Here is a 22622-nt window from a genome sequence, read left to right as displayed (position 1 = left end):
TAAATGTTAGATACTGTTCTTTATTAAGTTATAAAAAGCACATAAGCTAGCTCTGATAATTGGGCTACTAAATATTTTACAAGACAGTGTGTATTTTATTTATATACATGTTAGCTTTAATACCAAGAAATTGGCACACCTTGTATTCTACTTTCGGAAAACATTTTGCATTCAAATCAAATATATTTATACAAATATACAAAGATCAATAAGTATATCATCAATTGGATCATTCTAAAAATATGGCCTTTAGATAATAAATAAAACCTGAATATAAATGTAAGTACACTGGGGACAACAATGGGTAAAATAGTGATAAAATATATTTGTTTTCAAGTAATAAAATAGTTTTAGCAGTAAAAAAATATTACTGCAGCAAAGGTGCAGAAGTAGATTGTATTTATATTTATTTTACAAAAATAAAATGGATAAGATCCATAAAAATGGATGCTGGATTTTTTTGTAAACTAAAAGCACATAGATCACACAAATTTGGTCTAGAGCCTGAACTATATTTAGCATAGCAGCTTTTTTAAAAACTTCATGATTCTCCAAAGACAAGATTTGTTTATCCATAAAGAAAACCAGCACCCTACCAGCAGTAAACAGGAACAGCTTGAACAAAGTGTATAGAGTATCACATCTTTTACAGCTCACACTTCTTACATGCCACAAAGGGTTTTTGAAACAACAGATCCAGATTTAAAAACAGGTGTAAAGTTTGGTTAAAAATTACTTATACAATACAATAATTTTAAAGCACAACCACTTCACGAGGAAATTAAACATGCAAACAATTATATTTTTTTAATAGTTCAGTCATTGTTTTTTTTTATCAAAAAATTATTGTTATGTTTCTGGGTCACATTGTATTTCATTGGTAATTTGAAAATAATACAGATCAAGTAAACAAATACATCACTTTGGCATAACTTTTTTTTTAAATGTAGTCTAACTTTACAGTGAACATTCAAATTAATTTGGCATAAAAGTCAACACAAATGTAAAGCTAGGTAAAAAAAAAAAAAAGAAACATATATTTTAAAGTTGAAAAAATCTTATAAAAGCTTAGCAAAAGGGGAAAATTATTTAACATTAATTAAATTTTAATTTACAAAATGTGACAGTTAATTAATAATATCAAAATATGCCCTGGGATATGGTGTAAGGCTACCACAAGTGACACTGGATTTCATTTTTTATAACAATTTCAACTTGGTGTTGTTAACAGGGTGAAAGTTTGTTTAGACTCAGAGTTTGAATGTTATTGTACAAATATCAAGTTTTTAAGGTAGGGAATGAATGCAGGGAAAACATATACCATGTTTTGAAGGTTAAAAATGTTGTGTAAAAAAAATTATTTTTATCTAAGGATAGTACTGAATGATATGTGATATGTATCATGAAGTAAGTAATGTGTACAAGTATCATGCTTCTAAAGTTAAAAGTGTGGGACAAAGAACATTTCTAAGGTTAGGAGTGAACGTTGAGGGTTATGTATCACATTATTAAGGGGTGAATGCTGTTGGACAATATCATAAAGAATCAGATCAGTAAAAAAAAATACAAGCTAGAATATAATGTTGAAATCATAAGTACAGGTACTTGAGCATTCGGGGTTTGGGTTAGAGAAGTGAATACAACGTCATCAACTAGTCATATGCCTGCATTAAATAAGAACGAATGAGGTGCGAAAAATTCACAAACTTTAGAATAGATTAGTCATAAGTGGTGAGAGCTTAATCACCTAAGAGCACCTCACTATGCCTTTAATAAATTTAGATTAGTGGCTCTCAGTTTAAATGTTTCTAACTTAACTATATCATGCCATTAACAACTTTTACAGTAAAAAAATTTTAATCGGTGCTTGCTTTTGTAGAGGAATTTATACAAAAAAAACATAGTTCCACAAAATTTTTTTTTTATAAAAAAATGCAGTTGCTGATAACATACAAGCAGCATCATGTCCAGACATGCCATGGCTAAGTAGGTGGTGGCAAATGTTATGTAGAAACTGGCTCGGAGTGGATGCTAAAGCTATTCAGCTTGAGACGTTAGAGTTGGGTGACCAAATCAGATCTGTAGTTATTGCCTGTGTGTTGGGTGTAACCATGCCTACCTGGGTCTGTCTTGGTAGAGTGTGGTCCCTGGACTTGTCTGAGAGCCTGGCTTTGCTGCCTGTCCACATACTGCTGAGGTTTAAGACAGAAGTTTAATTTGGTTGTCTTTTAACAACCATTTATACCACCTTTTGGTAATGTGAATATTCTTAGAAATTATATTTAGTAGGCCCTATAGAATGTTCTTCAGTATAAAAGGAGCTGGGTAATAGAATTTAAATTGTAATTATTCAATTTATACAAATAATGTTATATTACATCTAAAGTTTTTGATTTGTATCTGATTTTGAATTTAAAATAATATGCAATAATAATTTCCAAAATTATACAATATAATACTTAACTTAAACTAAATGTTATTGTTTTTCGTAAATGCTAAAGAAAAGCTATAACGATATTTAAGTCTATTAAACTTTTTGGTAATTTTAATTGAGTTTCAAGGCTATTTCTCAGTTGCTTCCCTTTAAGCTTAAAAAAATGTTGATGGGAGGTAATAAATCACTTTGAATAATTAATTCTTTACTTCTAAAATACATAAAACTACCTCCAGTTTCTTAGCTGTTATATACAAATATACGAAAAAGTTTATGGGAGCCGATATGCTTTATTTTTAATATATAACAGTCAAATTAAATGTTTTTTATGACAATATTTGCCAATGTTTTTAATTATTTATAACTGAATGTGGCTACTTGGGGTGATTAGATGTTATGTAAGGTAGACTAGGCTCACCTGAGGGTGTACCTGATTAGATGTTATGTAAGGTAGACTAGGCTCACCTGAGGGTGTACCTGATTAGATGTTATGTAAGGTAGACTAGGCTCACCTGAGGGTGTACCTGATAAGATGTTATGTAAGGTAGACTAGGCTCACCTGAGGGTATACCTAATTAGATGTTATGTAAGGTAGACTAGGCTCACCTGAGGGTGTACCTGATTAGATGTTATGTAAGGTAGACTACACTCACCTGAGGGTGTACCTGATTAGATGTTATGTAAGGTAGACTAGGCTCATCTGAGGGTGTACCTGATTAGATGGTATATAAGGTAGACAGCTTACCTGAGGGTGTACCTGATTAGATGTTATGTAAGGTCGATTAGGCTCACCTGAGGGGTGTACCTGATTAGATGTTATGTAAGGTAGACTAGGCTCACCTGAGGGCTGTAAGGTAGACTAGGCTCACCTGAGGGCTGTAAGGTAGACTAGGCTCACCTGAGGGCTGTAAGGTAGACTAGGCTCACCTGAGGGCTGTAAGGTAGACTAGGCTCACCTGAGGGCTGTAAGGTAGACTAGGCTCACCTGAGGGCTGTAAGGTAGACTACGCTCACCTGAGGGCTGTAAGGTAGACTAGGCTCACCTGAGGGCTGTAAGGTAGACTAGGCTCACCTGAGGGCTGTAAGGTAGACTAGGCTCACCTGAGGGCTGTAAGGTAGACTACGCTCACCTGAGGGCTGTAAGGTAGACTAGGCTCACCTGAGGGCTGTAAGGTAGACTAGGCTCACCTGAGGGCTGTAAGGTAGACTACGCTCACCTGAGGGCTGTAAGGTAGACTAGGCTCACCTGAGGGCTGTAAGGTAGACTAGGCTCACCTGAGGGCTGTAAGGTAGACTAGGCTCACCTGAGGGCTGTAAGGTAGACTAGGCTCACCTGAGGGCTGTAAGGTAGACTAGGCTCACCTGAGGGCTGTAAGGTAGACTAGGCTCACCTGAGGGCTGTAAGGTAGACTACGCTCACCTGAGCATGTACCTGATTAGATGTAATATAAGGTATAAGGTAGACTAGACTCACCTGAGGGCTGTAGCCACTGAGGGTGTTCCTCATCCTGTGCTGTTCCAGTGGCGACACATTACTGCTGCCACTCTGACGGTTGGTAGAGCCACTGTAGCCACTGCTTGACCCTGACTGCCCAGAGTAGGACACCTGAGGCAAACCTTTGTCCTCGTAGTACTGGGCATTAGCTCTTGGGGGAGTTGACCTTTGGTCAAAGGCTGACCTAGGGTGCAGACAAAACATTGATAGGTTGTAGCCCATGTAGTTCAATAATCCAGAAAATACTAATTATAATAATTTTAAAATAAAATTACCTTGAATAAATAATCTGATATGAATTTCCTTAAAATTTTAAACAATGTTAAAATAATTTTAAAATATAAAATATTATGTTGTTCTGATAGGGGAGATAACAAAGAAGACGTACTTGTTATTTCCCCTTGGTGAGGCTGAATTGACACTAGACGCCCCATCCACCAGACTCTCATTGTACCTTGGAGATGGAGTGTGAGTCTGGGAGTCCCTGGACCCTGCAGTGAAGGAGCTGTCTTTGATGGGATAGGACTGACCCCTGGGGGCTTGAGACCTTGCGTAGGGGCTGTAACTGCTAGCTGGGCCCTGGGGATTTCTGCTGGATGTTCCGTAGTTGTCCGGTGGGCCCTGGGAGTTTCGGCTGGTTGTTCCATAGTTGCTGGTTGGGCCTTGAGAGTTTCTCGCGGATGTGTTGTAGCTGTCTGGACCTTGATTGTTTCTGCTGTAGCTGCCTGCGTCAGAGTTTTGTTCCGGGCGTTGGCCAGGTCGGCCGTAACTGACCCGGGTCGAATCATTTGGTCTGGCACTGCTGGACGTGTTCTGGCCACTTCCTGGTTCATAGCTCCTAGCGCCGGCAGGTGGGTTCTGTGACCTGGAGTACCTGCTGTCAGTGTCGGACTGGTACTGGCTGTACCTGTTAGAGTCCGGCCCTCTCTGCCGGCTCCTCCCATACTCGGAATTGTTCTGGCTATAGCGATCACTTTCAGTTACGTTCTGGCTGTACCGTTTAGCATCAGCGGCGTGGCTGTTGTAGTCACTAGCCTGCTCGTGATAGCTGAGTCTACTCTGATTAGACCGCCCCTGGCGGTAGCGGTCCTGTTGGTGGGTATCTGACTGGTAGTGCTCGTAATCTGACTGACCACCACCCCGCATTGTGTCCTTCAGGCTTGAATAGGGAGGAGGAGGGCGTGACCGGGAAGCAGAAGAACTGTAGCCGTCGTTCTTCTCACTGCGCAGGCTGGGGTTTACAGGAGCTGATGGCGCTGAGCTTTGGTCCAGCAGCTGAGACTTGGTCACTTCTTGACCACCTGCCAGCCGTCCTTGACTTAAACTTCCTGATATCCTGCTTCCACTATGGGGGAAAGAAATGACATTTTTTATATATATTTTGGAAAAGAAAATTTAAGATGAAATATATTTCAATCAATAATACAAATAATTTTTAACAGAAGAGCTCATTTTAAGGAAAATCTAGAGCAAGTAAAGACACAAAAACACTGTCAAATATAACAGGTAATAGGATGACATAAAAAGTCACAAAACAGGTAATCAGATGAAAAAAAACCTAATACAAAAGGTAATCAGATAAAAAAGCCAAATATAACAGGTACTCAGATGGCAGAAACAGCAACATAACAAGTAAAGAGGAGACCAAAAAACAGCCAAATATAAAAATGCAAACAACTAATGCATCAACCTACTAGACATATCTGCCTGATGGATCGGTGTAATAGCTGTCTTGTCTGGAGATTGTGGAGCTTGCCCCAGACTTCTGTGTGCCACTTTTGTCAGCATCCCTGATTATAATCATTATATAAGTTTTCATTGTTGTAAAACACAGCAAATCAAGGTTCAATTAGGTTCACAAAAAACTATTATTATTGTTGTGAAACACAGAAAATCAAGCATTATTGTTATGAAACACAGAAAATCAAAGTTCAATCAGGTTTACAATAAACAAGTTTTATTGTTGTAAAACACAGCAAAACAAAGTTTAATTATGTTCACAATAAACACTACAGAAATTTCTTGCCTTTGTCCATGTTAATATTTGTACTAAAAGTTAAAACTACTTACCCAAAGCTTTTTGTTCTTGAAGCCCAGATTTTTTGTCGAATCTTTGGTGAGTATTTGACTCTAAATAAGTTTGCCTTCGTTCTGTAGAAGAGGGGAAAAATAACTATCAATAGTCAACCTTTATTAATAATGAAATTTAAACAGCAAATAAAAGAAAGAGCAAGAACAGTTAGAAGTAAACATTACTTTGTGTTATTTATTTGTATTTTAGAATTTAAGCAAGGGCAAGAACAGTAAAAAGTAAACATTATTTTGTGTTATTTATTTGTATTTTAAAATTAAATTCAAACTAAGCAGGGGAAATAGTTTGCTTCATGTACTGAAATTAAACTTTTAAACAAGTATTAAACTTTTAACAAGTAAAATACACATTTTTAAAGTATTGAGGACATATTGACACTGATAGCCAGACCTAAGTTGATATAGTTTTAATGGTGCAATATAGTTTTGTTATGCACCAAGTTAACTGGTGTTCACAACATCCATCATTTTAAAATGATGAATAGAAAAAGTTACACTATGGAAAATTTGTACAGAATTAAAAAAAGTTAAAACTAATTTGAATAAGACTACTCTTTTATACTCTAGGAAAAAATTGCACAGAATTTGAAAAAAAAAAGGTAAAATTTAAATAAGACTATACTTGTATTATAGCCACGATAATATTTATAGTAGCATGTAAATTTCACACTAATTGCCCCCAGAGGTGTTTGAAAAATGAAACTTACTCCACTTTGGTGTAGGGGATATCTCTCAGCTGGTCAACAGTCATCCCTTCAGTGTCTACCAAGTCAAACCTATTCACGGAGATGACATGTTCAAAAAACTTTTTAAGTAGAATAAAATACAGTATATAATTTCCATAAGAGATAATATGGATTCTAACTAATGATACAGGGTTTAAATAAAACTTCAGAAAATATAATTATCAAATTAGTGATTACTTTTAAAGTTTAGAAAGAGTTTAGTTTAATTTAAGGCTCTATTCACCAACATCCTTTGGGCACCTTATTTTCAAGTTTAAGAAAATCTATTTTTTTAAACATAATAAATTTTATATTAGCCTCTTCATGTGCTTAAGTCACATAAAACAGATGAACACTTATCATCTGCCCTATGAGCTTTCACTTCTGAAAAAAATTGTTTTACTACTCTACACTTACTCTATATGTTGCTTTAGTTCTTCAGGCGGTCTTTTTGTGTTTCCTGGTGACTTACTTCTCCTGCAATTTTAAACAGTTTTTTATTGTAATAATGTAAAACATTTAAAAGTTATATTTTGATTACCAATTTAATTTTAAAAATTCTGTTTTCAAATATTGTTTAACAGAATTGATTTGTTCGGAAATTTCTAGACATTAATTAAAAAAATGATTAAGACACAAGTCTAACTATACAAATTATTTCGCCTTACCTTCTTCTTCGTCTCTGCTTCAGTTCCCCAGCGGGGGCAGAATGTAGAGATGGCACAGAGCTGTTGATGGGGGTGTAAAAAAATTACACATATGATCACATACATGGGTGCTAACAACGCACTCAGTTTTTTTTTAATTAAAAAGTTTGAACAATTGTAAAAAATACTTACCCATGAGCATTTTCCTTATCATGGAATGGATATAATCTAAGGAGAAAAGTAAATAGTTAACAAATAAATAAGATATACTAAATTGTAAAGTTAGCTGACTTACTGACACTAGAGTTAATTTACGTAAAAAAAAATATTTTGGACCAAAAAATTTTGGACTACAGAATTTGTATACATCAGAAACTTCTCCACTTACAGGTGTCCATTGCTCTGTTTGGCACCTTTCTCACTTTGGGTATTGCGTTTTTTCCTGTTTCCTGCAGAGTTGCTGAAGGAAACCTCAGATCCACTGTCACTGTCCAGTTCACGTCTGTAACACATTCAACAAATTTAAAATACACTGGTCTAGCGTGTATCAATATAGCTCGTACTTAAAAAAACTATTTTTCATAGCTATACCATTCAACAACATATACAGATACAGAACAAAAAAATTAGCTAAATTGTAACACTAAGCCATAAAGTACTAAGTACCTTCTTCGTCTTGTGGCAGATGCATCACTTTCGTTATCAGAACCTTTTCTGTTAGGGAAATATCTGTAATAAAACAGGTCCACAGGAATAATATTAGCAAAAATGTATAATTTTCTTTCCTAAAAATAAAATGCATTATCTTGTTAGTGAGTAAGAAAGATAAACCAAGGCATTAAAATAAAGATACATTCAATATTTCCCGGATATGTATCTGTTTATTGTGCATGTGTGGCAGATAATAAAAAGTTGTGTACCTCTTGCGCTGGCTGATCCCACTTTCACTGTCACTGCCAGAGATGAAGCTGGGATGTTTCCCATCCTTTCTCTCACTGTACACAGAGGGTGAGTCATGGCCTGATGTGTACAGTCCACTGGGAACAGACAGGTGGGTGATACAGACAGGTGGGTGATACAGACAGGTGGGTGATACAGGCAGGTGGGTGATACAGACAGGTGGGTGGTACAGACAGGTGGGTGATACAGACAGGTGGGTGATACAGACAGGTGGGTGATACAGACAGGTGGGTGATACAGACAGGTGGGTGATACAGACAGGTGGGCGATACAGACAGGTGGGTGATACAGACAGGTGGGTGATACAGACAGGTGGGTGATACAGACAGGTGGGTGATACAGACAGTTGGGTGATACAGACAGGTGGGTGATACAGACAGGTGGGTGATACAGACAGGTGGGTGATACAGACAGGTGGGTGATACAGACAGGTGGGTGATACAGACAGGTGGGTGATACAGACAGGTGGGTGATACAGACAGGTGGGTGATACAGACAGGTGGGTGATACAGACAGGTGGGTGACACAGACAGGTAGGTGATACGGGTGAGGTGATACAGACAGGTGGGTGATACAGGTGATACAGACAGGTGGGTGATACGGGTGATACAGACAGGTGGGTGATACGGGTGATACAGACAGGTGGGTGATACGGGTGATACAGACAGGTGGGTGATACGGGTGATACAGACAGGTGGACAATACAGAAAGGTGGGTGATACAGACAGGTGGGTGATACGGGTGATACAGACAGGTGGGTGATACGGGTGATACAGACAGGTGGGTGATACGGGTGAGGTGATACAGATAGGTGGGTGATACGGGTGATACAGACAGGTGGGTGATACGGGTGAGGTGATACAGACAGGTGGGTGATACGGGTGATACAGACAGGTGGGTGATACGGGTGATACAGACAGGTGGACAATACAGAAAGGTGGGTGATACAGACAGGTGGGTGATACGGGTGATACAGACAGGTGGGTGATACGGGTGATACAGACAGGTGGACAATACAGAAAGGTGGGTGATACAGACAGGTGGGTGATACGGGTGATACAGACAGGTGGGTGATACGGGTGATACAGACAGGTGGGTGATACGGGTGAGGTGATACAGACAGGTGGGTGATACGGGTGATACAGACAGGTGGGTGATACGGGTGATACAGACAGGTGGACAATACAGAAAGGTGGGTGATACAGACAGGTGGACAATACAGAAAGGTGGGTGATACAGACAGATGGGTGATACAGACAGGTGGGTGATACAGAGAGGTGGGTGATACACATAGTCGCAATGTCATTTCTCTTCAACCAAAAAACATGAACCGAAACATTTACTGAAATCAACTCTGCTTAAGTAACATCTAGTGGTAAAGAGGAGTTAATGAGTTAAATACCGGTCAAACTTGGACTCCCATGGTGCGGATTTAACACTTCTTGGTGACTGTCTACCATGCAACTCAGGCAATGACCTGTGTCTGGGCCTGTGGATAGAAGGCCAAGAATGCTATTAATTAATGTTTTCATTTCAAAATTTGTCTCAAAAGAAATTAAAATTAAATCAACTTTATATTTCGATCCTGAGCAATAAAATTATGGATTGGACGCACCAAATATACATTAATAATTAGAATTATAAAGAAGCTATACAATGCTACTAGACAGTTATTTCTTTAGATTTCAGACTTCTTTAACAAGTAGAGATATGAAACTATTACAGTAAGCAAAATGGCTAAATAATCCTAAAGAAATAAACAAGCTTACGCTCTGACAGGTTCTGGCTGGCCCATAACAGTCACAACACTGCGATTGTTCTGGGTGTACTGGTCCTGGTAAAGCTGTTCAGCTGCTTTCAATCAAATAGTCAAATATGTTTCAATGAAATAGTAAAATTTGTTTCAATGAAATAGTCAAATTTGTTTCAATGATATAGTCAAATTTGTTTCAATGATATAGTCAAATTTGTTTCAATGATATAGTCAAATTTGTTTCAATGATATAGTCAAATTTGTTTCAATGATATAGTCAAATTTGTTTCAATGATATAGTCAAATTTGTTTCAATGATATAGTCAAATTTGTTTCAATGATATAGTCAAATTTGTTTCAATGATATAGTCAAATTTGTTTCAATGATATAGTCAAATTTGTTTCAATGATATAGTCAAATTTGTTTCAATGATATAGTCAAATTTGTTTCAATGATATAGTCAAATTTGTTTCAATGATATAGTCAAATTTGTTTCAATGATATAGTCAAATTTGTTTCAATGATATAGTCAAATTTGTTTCAATGATATAGTCAAATTTGTTTCAATGATATAGTCAAATTTGTTTCAATGATATAGTCAAATTTGTTTCAATGATATAGTCAAATTTGTTTCAATGATATAGTCAAATTTGTTTCAATGAAATAGTCAAATTTGTTTCAATCAAATAGTAAAATATGTTTAATAAAATGGTAAAATCTTTTATATTGTAAAGCTGGTTTCAATGAAATGGTAAAATCTTTTATATTGTAAAGCTGTTCAGCTGCTTTCAATGAAATAGTAAAATCTGTTTCAATGAAATGGTAAAATCTTTTATATTCCAAAGCTGTTTTCAATTAAATTATCACATTTTTATAGAACATACTAAAGCTGGTCACTGGTTTCAACAAAGTGGTCATAATGGAAACTCTGATATAAAAAAAACTAAAGATAATTCCCATTAAAAAAAAACAATTTAGAATGCAAACTGTCTAAATGTACTTAAGCTTATTTTACCAGCAAGCCTGGAGTCAGAGTTAGCTCTTCTAGGCTGCCGTCTGCTCTGTGATCTCTGTACATTAGGTTGTTTTCTGGCTCGTGATTCATTGGCTGCTAGACGCTCAGATCTTCCACTGAATTAAAAAACACATGCGTAGGTAAATAAAAATAAAGATGGTACAACCTTTTGAGAATCATATAAGAAACAAATATAAGGAAAAAACTGGCTAGGATAATTAATGTATATTAGTTTTGTTGTCTATGTGACAGGTTAACAAAATTAATTTTTGTTGTTCAGTTTATCATTCGTAATTTATGATGAAAAGAAAGTTTTAAAATTCTAATAAAGTCTGCTTTGTGTACATTTAGCTCAGAAGCTCAGGGATTTTAGGGTCAGCAGCTAAGGGTTTAAAGGGTTAAGAAAAACTAGATATTACAAACGAGCACCAGTTGAGTCCAATGTATAAATATGGTCTTTTTTAAAAGTTTAATTCACTGGCACATGTTATAACTAGTTAATTACCTGAAAAACATATGGTGCTCAACACAACATTTCCACAAATGCTTGCATGCTTGCTTGGTTGAGAGTTCAAATGCATAGGCGTGCTCTTCATTCTATACAACATTAAATGACAACATGCAAGCAAACTAAAGCAAGAAGACATCAACAGCATGAAATATGGACAGACAAATCAAGACACATGTTAGAAGACTTAATGAGCCCAATCAGAGAGAAGACATATAAAAAATAAATTTAATGAAGAATGAAAGGAAATAAAAATGGAAGAGAAACTAATTCAAGCAACAAGTTATAAATTAAAAAGTAAGCATACAAAATTAGCCAGAACTGAGTTCAGAATAGAAAAAACAAATAATAACTGAGTGACGGGGTTATGAAAGTTAGTTACTTCAAAGCAAGCAGAACCATCAGATAAATGCAACAAAAGAATATGGAAGTTCAGCTAAATGTATAACCTGCGCAAAACTGAAAGCATGCAATGTGGTCGTTTTGAGTCCCAAGTAAAATACCACATGCTGGCACCATAAAACAGCAACCATAGTTCTAAAGCAACATAAGTTGACTGATTTTCTAACTAAATCGATCATGGAAATGTTATTCAACTGAACAAAATATAAAAATAATATTCTAATTACACAGCTACCAACACTGTTCTACACAAAGAATTTTTTGTAACTGTGACATAAGCCAATATTTTTTAAAAATTATGTGAAAATTGTTGTAGACTGTGCATATTAGTTCTCTCTTTGTCATCAAGGATCAAGGTTTAATAGAAGGCACTTTACATTGTCATTCGCAGACCAACATTTTGCAAAAAAAAAAACAAAAAAAAAAACCTATTCATGTCCCTTTCATAAACACAAAAATAGAACAGTGTACTAGCTCTATTCTATATGGATTTAATTTTATGTTATTAGATGATACAGATTGAGATAAAAAAAAATTACTTACATTTTTGTCTTTCACTTTAATGGTGAAAATTTTTCCTTTATTGCTGGATTTTGTTATCCTGGGCCTTTAGAGAAGAAAAAAAACTTTTCCTTATACACGTAAAAATTTGAATTGTATGCATGAAAAGTTTAATTGTAATAAATTTAGTTAAAACAAAATTGTGTATTAGTTTAACAAAAAACAAAAACAACAAACCAAAAATAACTGGCGACTTTTGTTTTCTGTTTATATACAACAATGCCAGTGGGTGTCAAGCCAAGAAAATATTCCACATTGCTTTCCCCCTGCAAAATGTGTAAACATACTTTGATAATCGAAAGGATGAAGATAATTACAAATAGTGTGATAATGGAAATCATGAAGAAAATAATTTAGTGCAATGTGAATTGAATTAGGATCAGTAAATTTAAACAAAAATTTATGAAGTTAAGGAATTTTTTTAGATGAAAGTTTAAGTAAAAAAAAGACTGAAATAAAGGAGAAAATATTGGCAGTAAATACCAAATCAATAACATTTTTATGAATGAGTCTACAGAACGATTACTAAAAACATAAGGTATGTTCATTTAGATTTAGAAAGCAAAATTTATTTTTAGACTCACCTGAACAGGATGTAGATCTACACCATACATTTCTAACCATTTTACTTTCTCAAGGTACCGCTGCTCAGCCATAACTGGTGTTGCTCCCCTAAACATTCAAGAAAAGATACTTAAAATAAATCAAGAAAATTGCTTTTATTATAATAAGCTCAATGAGTATTAAACGATCAATTTAATTTACAGCCTTCAATGAAAATATTTTATGGAAATACGAACACGAAGAATTAAAAATGATGTACGTACACACATCTGCGGTGTACTGCAGCTATTCTAGCCTCTAACTCCTCAGTTTGGTTTGGCACAAAACAGAATTCAGACACATATCCAACTGTGTGTATCCTGGGCTCAAAGTCCCCCAACTCAGCTGTAAAAACATGTTTTTTTAAATTTTATAACAAAATATTCATTTTTCATATTTATAAGCAAACACAGTAATTGTTACTAGTACTTCTAATTATAAACAATACTTACATTGGACAGCGTAAGCACAAAGCTCAGCAACTTCCTCAAATGAAACAGGAAGTCTTCCCTGTAATATATCTCGTTTGACTTGTAGGAAGAACAGATACCTAAAAGTATAACAGTTTATAAATAATTAGACTTGAAGAACTCACAGAAATCCAAAAATGTAGAATTTAAATATCTAACATTTAAGAATAACATTAAGAACAATTTTTTTGTAGATTTGAATTTTACCTTGTGATCTCTTCATGTAATTTACAAGGGTCGGCAGCATAAAACTTGACACCAAAGTAAAACTTGTGAGGGGTTGAACACCCTAACAAAACATTATGTCATATAGTTGTTTCAATAAAACCTTATGTTTTATAGTTCTACTATTGTGTGGTCAATAACAATTATATACAATAGCAATAAGCATAATTGGATAAGTAATTAGAAAAACAAAAAAGTATTGTAAACTCTAAAGTTGAAGATTACTCTAACCTTTTAACTGTGATGATACAGACTTGGCATGATCAAGCCAATGCTAAAATGTGGAGAAAAAAAAAAGAATTATTTAAAAAAAAAAATTTATTTGATAAAATCGAGTACCTCTGTTTTTCTTCTAAAGCTATTCAGTATAATAATTTTTCTGTAAGTATAAACATTTGGGAGAGAATTAGGCCAGAGTAGCAGCCTATCTTCCCTCTAAGCTGCGGGGCCGTGCAGCAGTTTTGAACTGCGCAAACATAATACCTGTAGAGGGAATATTGTTAGCAACACCAGCATAAGAAACAGTGGAGAAGTCTGGAACAAAATAACAAAAGCTACTCACTGTTTGTCCAGTGTCATCAACATATCTCAGTCCAAAGTAATCCTTCTCTAGGAGGTTGATCATTTCACAGACAGCATCAAATAGGGCTTGCCCTTTCCAGCTCCCCTAGAAAATAAGCGGTCAGTCATATGACAGAGTAACTTCAGTAACATTCTACACTATGATAAACATAATAACTAACTTATTATAGTGTATAAAACATACTTTGAATTATTCTAAATCAATGTTCATAAATACAATCAGGCATTTGTGAGCTAGCAAATACTATAGTAAGTTTTGGACACTCTATGACCAGGAAGGTGAAGAGGTAAAGTCTTTTGAATGGTCTAGACCAAATATAGCTTGCTAAATACATTTACATAAAGCATTTGAAGCTCCTGAAATCATTTGGAAATGACAGCTAACAAAAGCATCCATTACCATAAAAAATGTAGTCAATCAAATTTCATAAGACACAGCAGTGGGAAAGGAGTGAAATTAATGTTTTAAAACAAACCCTAAGTAAAAGATAAGTGGGTTGTAATGACATGTATAGCGCAAACCACTATGTGATAAATGACATAAGGGAGGGGTAGATAAGACCTAGTCTGAATTAAACAGGTCATTCTACACAATCAATAAGAACATCATTTTATTCCATGCAAAGCAAATGTGCCTTTGCCAAATAAAATCTTCCATAAAAGCTATACTATATTAACAATCTTTCTCACAAAACTGGCCACAAACCTTGTATGGGACTCTCTGCTCTGAGTCATCCAAAAATATGACTAAGCATGCAGGGCCTTTAAAATCCGAGCCATTGCTTCCACTCTTGGAACTAGGTTTACTCTCTCCACGAAAGAATTTCGGAATAAGACGGGATAACCTTCCCCCTTTGGACATTATAATTGGAGTCACATTTGTCACCTTGTTATTAAAATTTCAACATTGTGCGGAAACTGAAACAAGAATAATAATGAAAATATAGAGCAAGGAAAGATTTTTTATTTTATAAGTAGGATTACATATTATTAGTTTGAAGCTACTTTGTAATTTTACTATAACTTTACGAGCCGACCTGCGGCGTATCATACGCCGCTATTTTGTTGTTTTATTTTCTACTTTTCAGCAATTCATAATTTGTGATTCGACAGTACCAATGCTGCCACTAAAAATATTTGCTTTAAAACACTATCAGTAGGTTGATAAACCCCCCTCCCCCACCCTCCTTTCCCCCAACCCCTACCCTACCCCCGTGAAAGCAGTCACTTAGTTACCTCCCCTAAGTTTAAAATAGTTTCAAACTAAATTATCTGCACCTAATAGCCATCACTAAACCCGGCTCTACGATTGTAAACATTATATATATTTATATAGATTAGAAAATTTTGAACTAGGCCTATGTATAATTGTATTGCTATGTAAAGGTTATATTTTTATTGGGCATATTCTATAGACCTAGATATAGGCCTATCATAAATTTAAAATTATTTCACAAGGAATAGCCATCAGAAGCCATGACTAACCAATCAGAGGGAAGCTTTTTTTTGTGATAATGGGCAGGTAAAAATTGTCTAAAAAGCTGTATGTTGTTGAAGGATAACCCCATAAAACTTAAAGGGGGTCCAGAAAGTGTAACAACCTACTTTTGTGTTTTAGAAAGTATGTTTAATAACTGAATATTAGTTGTTAAACAGCAAGTAATTTTGAATTATGTAGTCTTTTTGTTGAATGTAATAAAAAAATGTATCAATGCAACGTGATTTAAAAAAAAAATATTTGGTTGTCATTCAAAAGCCATTGTTTATAAAAAAGTGGTTAGCAATATTTGATTTCTTTTTACATAGACTGATAAACCTAATAGTTCAGTAAGTTCTACAGACTTCAATTCATTTTTGTACTCTTCAGGTTGATATTTAAAAAGTTCTAGTATTTTTAAAGAAACCAACTTTGAAATTTAGCCTTCATTTTCCAACGCAAATTTTGAAATGCTTTTCTGGCATATATTTATATATAGCCCTGCCACCTACAGTTTGTTGTTATAGCGCGAAAACCCTGCCATTTTGCTCGTGGGAAACATTTTTAATAGTAATTTGTAGAAGGTCACTGGAATTTTGCCGAAAAATCGTCGGAAGTCATGCGTTCGGTCCGGACACCATATTGTTGTTAGCAACTGACCACACCTCCAAGTTAGCGAGTAATACTATCAGATGGCTATTTAGTAACTTATAGTATTTAGCTATTTGTAGTGAACTATAAATAAATAGACACTCTATTAGAAAGACAGCTAGTTAATGACTCATTTCAGGCTGTTAGTGAAGTGATGAACAGATAAGTAAATTACTGTAAAATTATATTACTCACTGCCATCACACTAACTAAAAATAAAATAAATTGAGCCTACAGAAACAGATTACTTTGAGATTACAGAACATAAGAAATGGTCACGGACTGAGATGAACTTCTTTAGATCTAGTAGATAATGGTCTAGATTTAGTCTAGTTAAGTGTAGGTAATCTAGAATCTAGACTAGTAACTAGCTAGTTGTCTAGAGACTACAACTACAGACAACACAGTGATGAACACAAGCAATGAAAGCTGAAAGCAAGAGAAGAACATTTTTCATTTTTCATGTGAAGTAGAAAACTCGACAACTCGTCTCTTTTTCTTACCGGTCTTTACTTTAAAAATGCCTTGAAAATAACATCGAGTAAGCAAACAATCCACGTCATAAGTTCTTATTATTTTAAAATATTTTATTTTACTTGTAGATCTACTAATCTAGTCTAGGCCCTAGGATAGGCTAACAAAAAACAAAGACTAGGTATTGAATAAAATCATTCTCTATGATTATGATCCTAAATTTTTAAGTGCATTAAAAAAGTGACTTCCTTGCGGAAGTTTCATGTTCATAACTAAACTTCAAGGCTTGGAGATCAATTCACATTTTATTTATTTGATTTCATACTTGCTAGATCTAGACCTCTAGACTCTAGACGCTAATCTTTGTCTTACAAGTGGCTTGTTTTGTTGTTTTTTTTACGTTTTAGGTTACGTTAAAAGAATAAGCAACTAGATTTGGATTCTAGTTAGGCCTAGATTCTACTAACTTACTTGATTTTACTTAAGAGATAACGAAAGTTGGAAAGTGAAAGTAAAACTTGAAACTTGAGAACATCATCGTAGAGATAGACTCATAATGTCATAGAGACATAGATTCAGATCAGATTCATAATCAATTATTAATCATATCATAGGACACAGATAGACTCATAGTGAAAATAGAATAAGGCCCTCGCTAGGCCTATAGTCTATATATAATAATTATAATTATATAGTAATATATAGTATAGCCATAGCCCATTATATTATATTAATTTAGTAGGCCTAATTTACTGATAAAAAAAAAATAAATCTAGAATTCTGAAACAGTTTTTGTTTTTATAATTTTAATTTTTATCAGTAGGTATTAGGTAGCCAGCCAAAGACAATGGAAGAGGTACAAAATGACTTGGAAGACAGCAAAAGGTTGAAGTTTGGGACTAGATATTTGACAGACCCCCAAAATGTTTTTCAGCACAATGCTTGGTAAGTTACTTAAAGTTAGTCATTAATTGTACTAGACCTAAGACTGAATTAAGACCCAGGACCTATATAATATATAATTAGATATAGTTAATCTACCATTGAGACCCATAAATAAATTGTTGTATTAAAAGCTTTCCGGTTTTACTCTATACCAGGGGTCTCCAAACTTTTCAGTCCGAGGGCTGCATTAACTATCAATTTTCAGTTCGGGGGCCAGTTTCTTCCAGGTGTGTCTTTGATTTTCTGGGCAAAGTTCCTCAGCCATTACCAACAAACGTTTTTTCCGTGGACAAAAAGATCTCCGCGGGCCGGATAAGAGGACCTCGTGGCCCACATCCGGCCCGCTGGCCGTAGTTTGGAGACCCCTGCTCTAGACTATAGGCTTATATAGTGCTTAAAATGTAACACATACTGTTATTAGGGACAATGTTATTTGGGATGAAGATCAAGAAAGAGAAGCCAAGAAGATAACAGTAGAACATTCCACGCATGCTGTACCTCAAGAAAAAAAAGGTATGTCTACATTCTAGAAGACTGAATGAGTTTCATAACATAATGCATACTCCGTGATGTCTTCTTGGATATTGATTTGAAATTTTAAAACCTGTCATTTAATTCATTATTGGTTAGCTGGCAAAAATATCTTTTAGAAACTCTAAGCCATTACGAAGTTTTTAAAATTATTAAATTTGTCTTACCTTTTTTTATTTCTAATCAGATGAGTTGGAACGAGAAGCAGTGAAACACTGGGACCAGTTTTATTCAATTCACCAGAACCGATTTTTTAAAGATCGGCATTGGCTATTCACAGAATTTCCTGAACTCTATGGCAAAGAAAAAAATACCCCATTATGTGATGTATCCACAAGTACTAAAGCTCAAGATGCGGAAAAGCCAGATCATGCTTGTTCAAAGAGTGAAGGCTGTTCTCCACCGAATGATTTAAGTGTTAATGAAGTGCAGTGTGAGAGCCCTTTATCAGATAATTTGGTTTCTACCGTAGAAGACTTAAACATTACAGCTGATGATGGACCTTCATTTAACATATTGGAGGTATTGTTTTTTTAATTGTGGAAATAATGTTCAATAATATCTGCCAACTGAATGGGTTTATGTTTTTTAATGAAAACAACAAATTTATCATTAATTCTGCAGGTTGGTTGTGGTGTAGGTAACACTGTGTTTCCAGTTCTAACTACAAATAAGTAGGTATAACCCAATCCCTTTAGATTAAAACACTAAATCATGAGGGATCGTAAAAAAAAAGCATTAGTTAATATCTTTGGCATAGTCAGTTGTTAAAAAAAAAATTAATGTTTTTATTATAGACTAGTGCTGTAAAAGTATTTATTATTTGATAAAATTATACTTTTATTTTGGACCATACATTTTTTTTGTTCCATTGTTTCCTCAGTAATCCCAATCTAAAAATATACTGCTGTGACTTTTCCTCCACCGCTATTGATATTGTCAAGGTGAGCAGTGAGTTATATTAGGCATTAATGCTTAACACCTGTTTCTTAAGCCTAATGTTACTAAATGATTTCCATTTTTTTAGTTATTTATATTTTGTAACTCTTCTTCCAGGCTAATAAAGACTATGATCAGAAAAGGTGCCATGCCTTTGTCTATGACATAACAGATGATAAAGCTTCCATGCCGTTCCAGGAAGGAAGCTTAGACGTCATTATAATGATTTTTGTTCTATCCGCTGTTGCACCAGAAAAGTTTGTAATGTTTTGTTTCGTATTTTTTTAACGATTTTCTGAAAAATCTTTTTAAATAACCATTTTAAATATAAAAAAAGAATTGTGCTATATTGATTTAGTTTAGTTATTGCTTTTTGTTATGATTATTATTATTACTATACTGATTATGAAAATATGTCTTGAAAATTATTTTTTTGTTCAGGATGCAAGCAGCCATCACCCGCTTAGCATCATACCTTAAACCTGGCGGCAAGTTTCTTTTTAGAGACTATGGAAGATATGATTTGGCACAGTTGCGCTTTAAGAAAAGTGAATATTTCTTAGTCAATTTTTTGTTACTTTTTGTTTGAGTGAAAAAAAAATTTCTTATTACACCATAAGCATACCATTTAATGGTGTTCAAGTTCAAGAATTTATGCAAACTTATATTCAGTATTTAAAAAAATCATGTAAATGTCAAATATTCAAAATGTAAGATTTACAAAGAAATTTTAAGATGATAGTAGATTTGAGTAAACATATGATTTATTCTTTTTGTATAATTTTTAAAACTTCTTTCAGGCCGGTGTATATCTGAAAACTTTTATTTTAGAGGGGATGGTACTAGGGTATATTTCTTTACACAAGGTAAACAATTTATACTTTTTTAAATACACCTATTAAATTTTTACCTGCTTTTTGTCATTTTGAGATTTTTAATTTTAAATAATTTTATTTAGTGTTGGATGTGCTTCACTCATAGTTTAAAAACTATTAATCTTTCAATCAGTAACAAAACATTTAATATTCAACTGATATTGTCACCATTTGCAGTTATCTTTTAATATGCTATAATTTTTATCACAGATGAATTAAAAGATTTGTTCACTAAGGCAGGATTGACAGAGAAAGAAACTATGGTTGATCGACGCTTACAAGTCAACAGAGGCCGCCAGTTGAAAATGTATAGAGTGTGGATACAATGTAAATACATCAAAAGTTAGGATTTATTTTATTTGAATAAAAATCTGTCTAAATACCTATAAAATTTCTATTATTTTTTTTTGCATTTCTTCCAAACAGTTATGTTGTTGATACAACTTTTTTTTTTAGTATTAAGAAAAATGAATGATTTTCAATTTAAAAATATGTATTTAATATTTTAAATAAACCTTGAATTATAACTTACATGGGACTCTTGGCCTAGCAGTAGAGAGCTAGACTGCTAACCTAAAACTTTCAAGTTCAAATCTTAAGGGAAAGCAAAGGCGGCTGGGCACAGTGCTGACCACACTGTCCCTTCAATATGCCAAGTTATCTGAAAAAGAACTCTACTCCATCTGCCTGTGTCTTGGGCACGAACAGGAAAACATGACGATGATTGTAACCAAACATTTTTAAGGTGGATATCAATACAGAATGGTAAAACAACAATGTTAATAACAATCCAATTTTATTTTATATTTTTCTTAATTTGCATTTCTCCTAAGCAAGTATGGAGTTGATACAACTTTATTTTGTAGTATTAAGAAAAATATAAGATTTTAATTAAAAAAATATACCTTCAATTGTAATCCATACATTTTTAAAGATTGATTGGTAAAATTTATCAATACCAATCAAATTTATTTTATATTTTTCTTAATTTGCATTTCTCCTAATCAAGTATGGAGTTAATACAATTTTATTTTGTAATTTTAAGAAAAATATAAGATTTTTTTTTTTATAAATATATTTAATATTTAAAAAAAATAAACCTATTGTAATGAATAAAAATTTTAAGATGGATACCTACCGAATGGTAAAATATCAATATTAACAACAAATTTTTAAAATATTTTTCTTAATTTGCATTTCTCCTAAGCAAGTATGGAGTTGATACAACTTTATTTTGTAATATTAAGAAAAATATTTAAAAATTGCAGTTAAAAAAAAAATAATTAAAAAATGTAATCTATTTTAAGTAATGTTTTCAAGATGGAAATCTATACAAATACTGAAAAAATAGCTATGCTATTTTCACATGATATCATGTGTATCAATACAAAATTAGGAGCACGTTTATTTACACACTACATTATACTTTGTGGCAAATAAGAATTTTCTTTAAAAACATATACAATTCACATTGCATTTAACAAAAGAATGTATGCTTTAGAAAGGCACACCAAAGCTTTTCAATGATGTTTGGCAATTGTATCAAGTACTTTTGCAGAAATACTAATTGCCTTTTCTTTATTTAACTTCCCGCACAGCAGATGTTGCAGTAACAGATTAGAGTAACATGGAATGATGAAGAAAATTGTCTGTGACAGACAATTTCTTTAGTAATACAGTATTAAAAATATATGTAATTGTATGAATTGAACTAACAACAAATGTAAATTGACCACTTTTGAATATCACAAGAAAGCCAGTAAAACAGTTATAATGTAACGCAACTAAAATAATATCACTGGTCAGTCAGTTTGAAAATAAATGTTTAGAAAAATTATAAAAAATAAAATTTATATTAATGGATTACCAATAGAGTACCAGTTATGGTTAGTAAAACAATAAAAGTGTAGTTTTAATAATTTCAACAACGGTTGTAAAAATTTTTTAAAGCTCCTATATTTTAAAAACACATGCATTAGGTTGTTATTAGAAACTAGACAAATGATGTATGTATTCATGTTTTGGATAACAATTGAAATTTAACAAAGTAAACAAAGGAAATTTTATAGATCTGATAAAGTACTGCTAGAGTATAAAAATGTACATTAATTATATAAAACTAAAAATTAAAAGGGTAAAAAATGTATGTAGAAAATATGTGTGTAAAACAATTCAGAAATATTTATTGTGAAATATGTGTAGAACACTCATGCAGAAAACATGTATTGAGAAGTATGTGTAGAACATGCAGAATACAT

At 33.7% G+C, this 22622-nt stretch overlaps 2 protein-coding genes across 2 annotated transcripts; one reads left to right on the top strand and one right to left on the bottom strand.

The window, feature by feature from the left end:
• Positions 1-1072: 1072 nt before the first annotated feature.
• Positions 1073-17289, bottom strand: LOC131944126 (band 4.1-like protein 4A). The gene is made up of 26 exons (XM_059304638.1): positions 17104-17289; positions 15179-15390; positions 14453-14557; positions 14122-14164; positions 13873-13954; positions 13648-13745; positions 13420-13540; positions 13177-13264; positions 12770-12858; positions 12575-12638; positions 11627-11718; positions 11122-11237; positions 10122-10203; positions 9755-9841; positions 8313-8429; positions 8059-8121; positions 7781-7894; positions 7585-7620; positions 7414-7473; positions 7163-7222; positions 6728-6796; positions 6000-6080; positions 5624-5719; positions 4318-5274; positions 3909-4113; positions 1073-2189 (listed from the first exon to the last, which is right to left on the bottom strand). Exons 2-26 carry the CDS (start codon positions 15332-15334, stop codon positions 2055-2057), a joined length of 3216 nt encoding a protein of 1071 aa, XP_059160621.1. The 5' UTR covers positions 15335-15390; positions 17104-17289; the 3' UTR covers positions 1073-2054.
• A 608-nt stretch (positions 17290-17897) lies between these two features.
• On the top strand, positions 17898-20742 carry LOC131944129 (tRNA N(3)-methylcytidine methyltransferase METTL2-like). The gene is made up of 9 exons (XM_059304642.1): positions 17898-18019; positions 18441-18532; positions 18738-19072; positions 19175-19224; positions 19434-19494; positions 19607-19746; positions 19931-20037; positions 20290-20355; positions 20575-20742. The coding sequence occupies exons 1-9, from the start codon at positions 17922-17924 to the stop codon at positions 20709-20711; spliced, it is 1086 nt and encodes a 361-aa protein (XP_059160625.1). The 5' UTR covers positions 17898-17921; the 3' UTR covers positions 20712-20742.
• The last annotated feature ends 1880 nt before the right edge of the window (positions 20743-22622 follow it).

This window comes from Physella acuta, unplaced genomic scaffold (genome assembly GCF_028476545.2).
Source record: "Physella acuta isolate Inbredline_101_S28 unplaced genomic scaffold, ASM2847654v3 ptg000482l, whole genome shotgun sequence".
Taxonomy (NCBI): domain Eukaryota; kingdom Metazoa; phylum Mollusca; class Gastropoda; family Physidae; genus Physella; species Physella acuta.
This window is presented reverse-complemented; position numbering and strand designations above follow the sequence as displayed.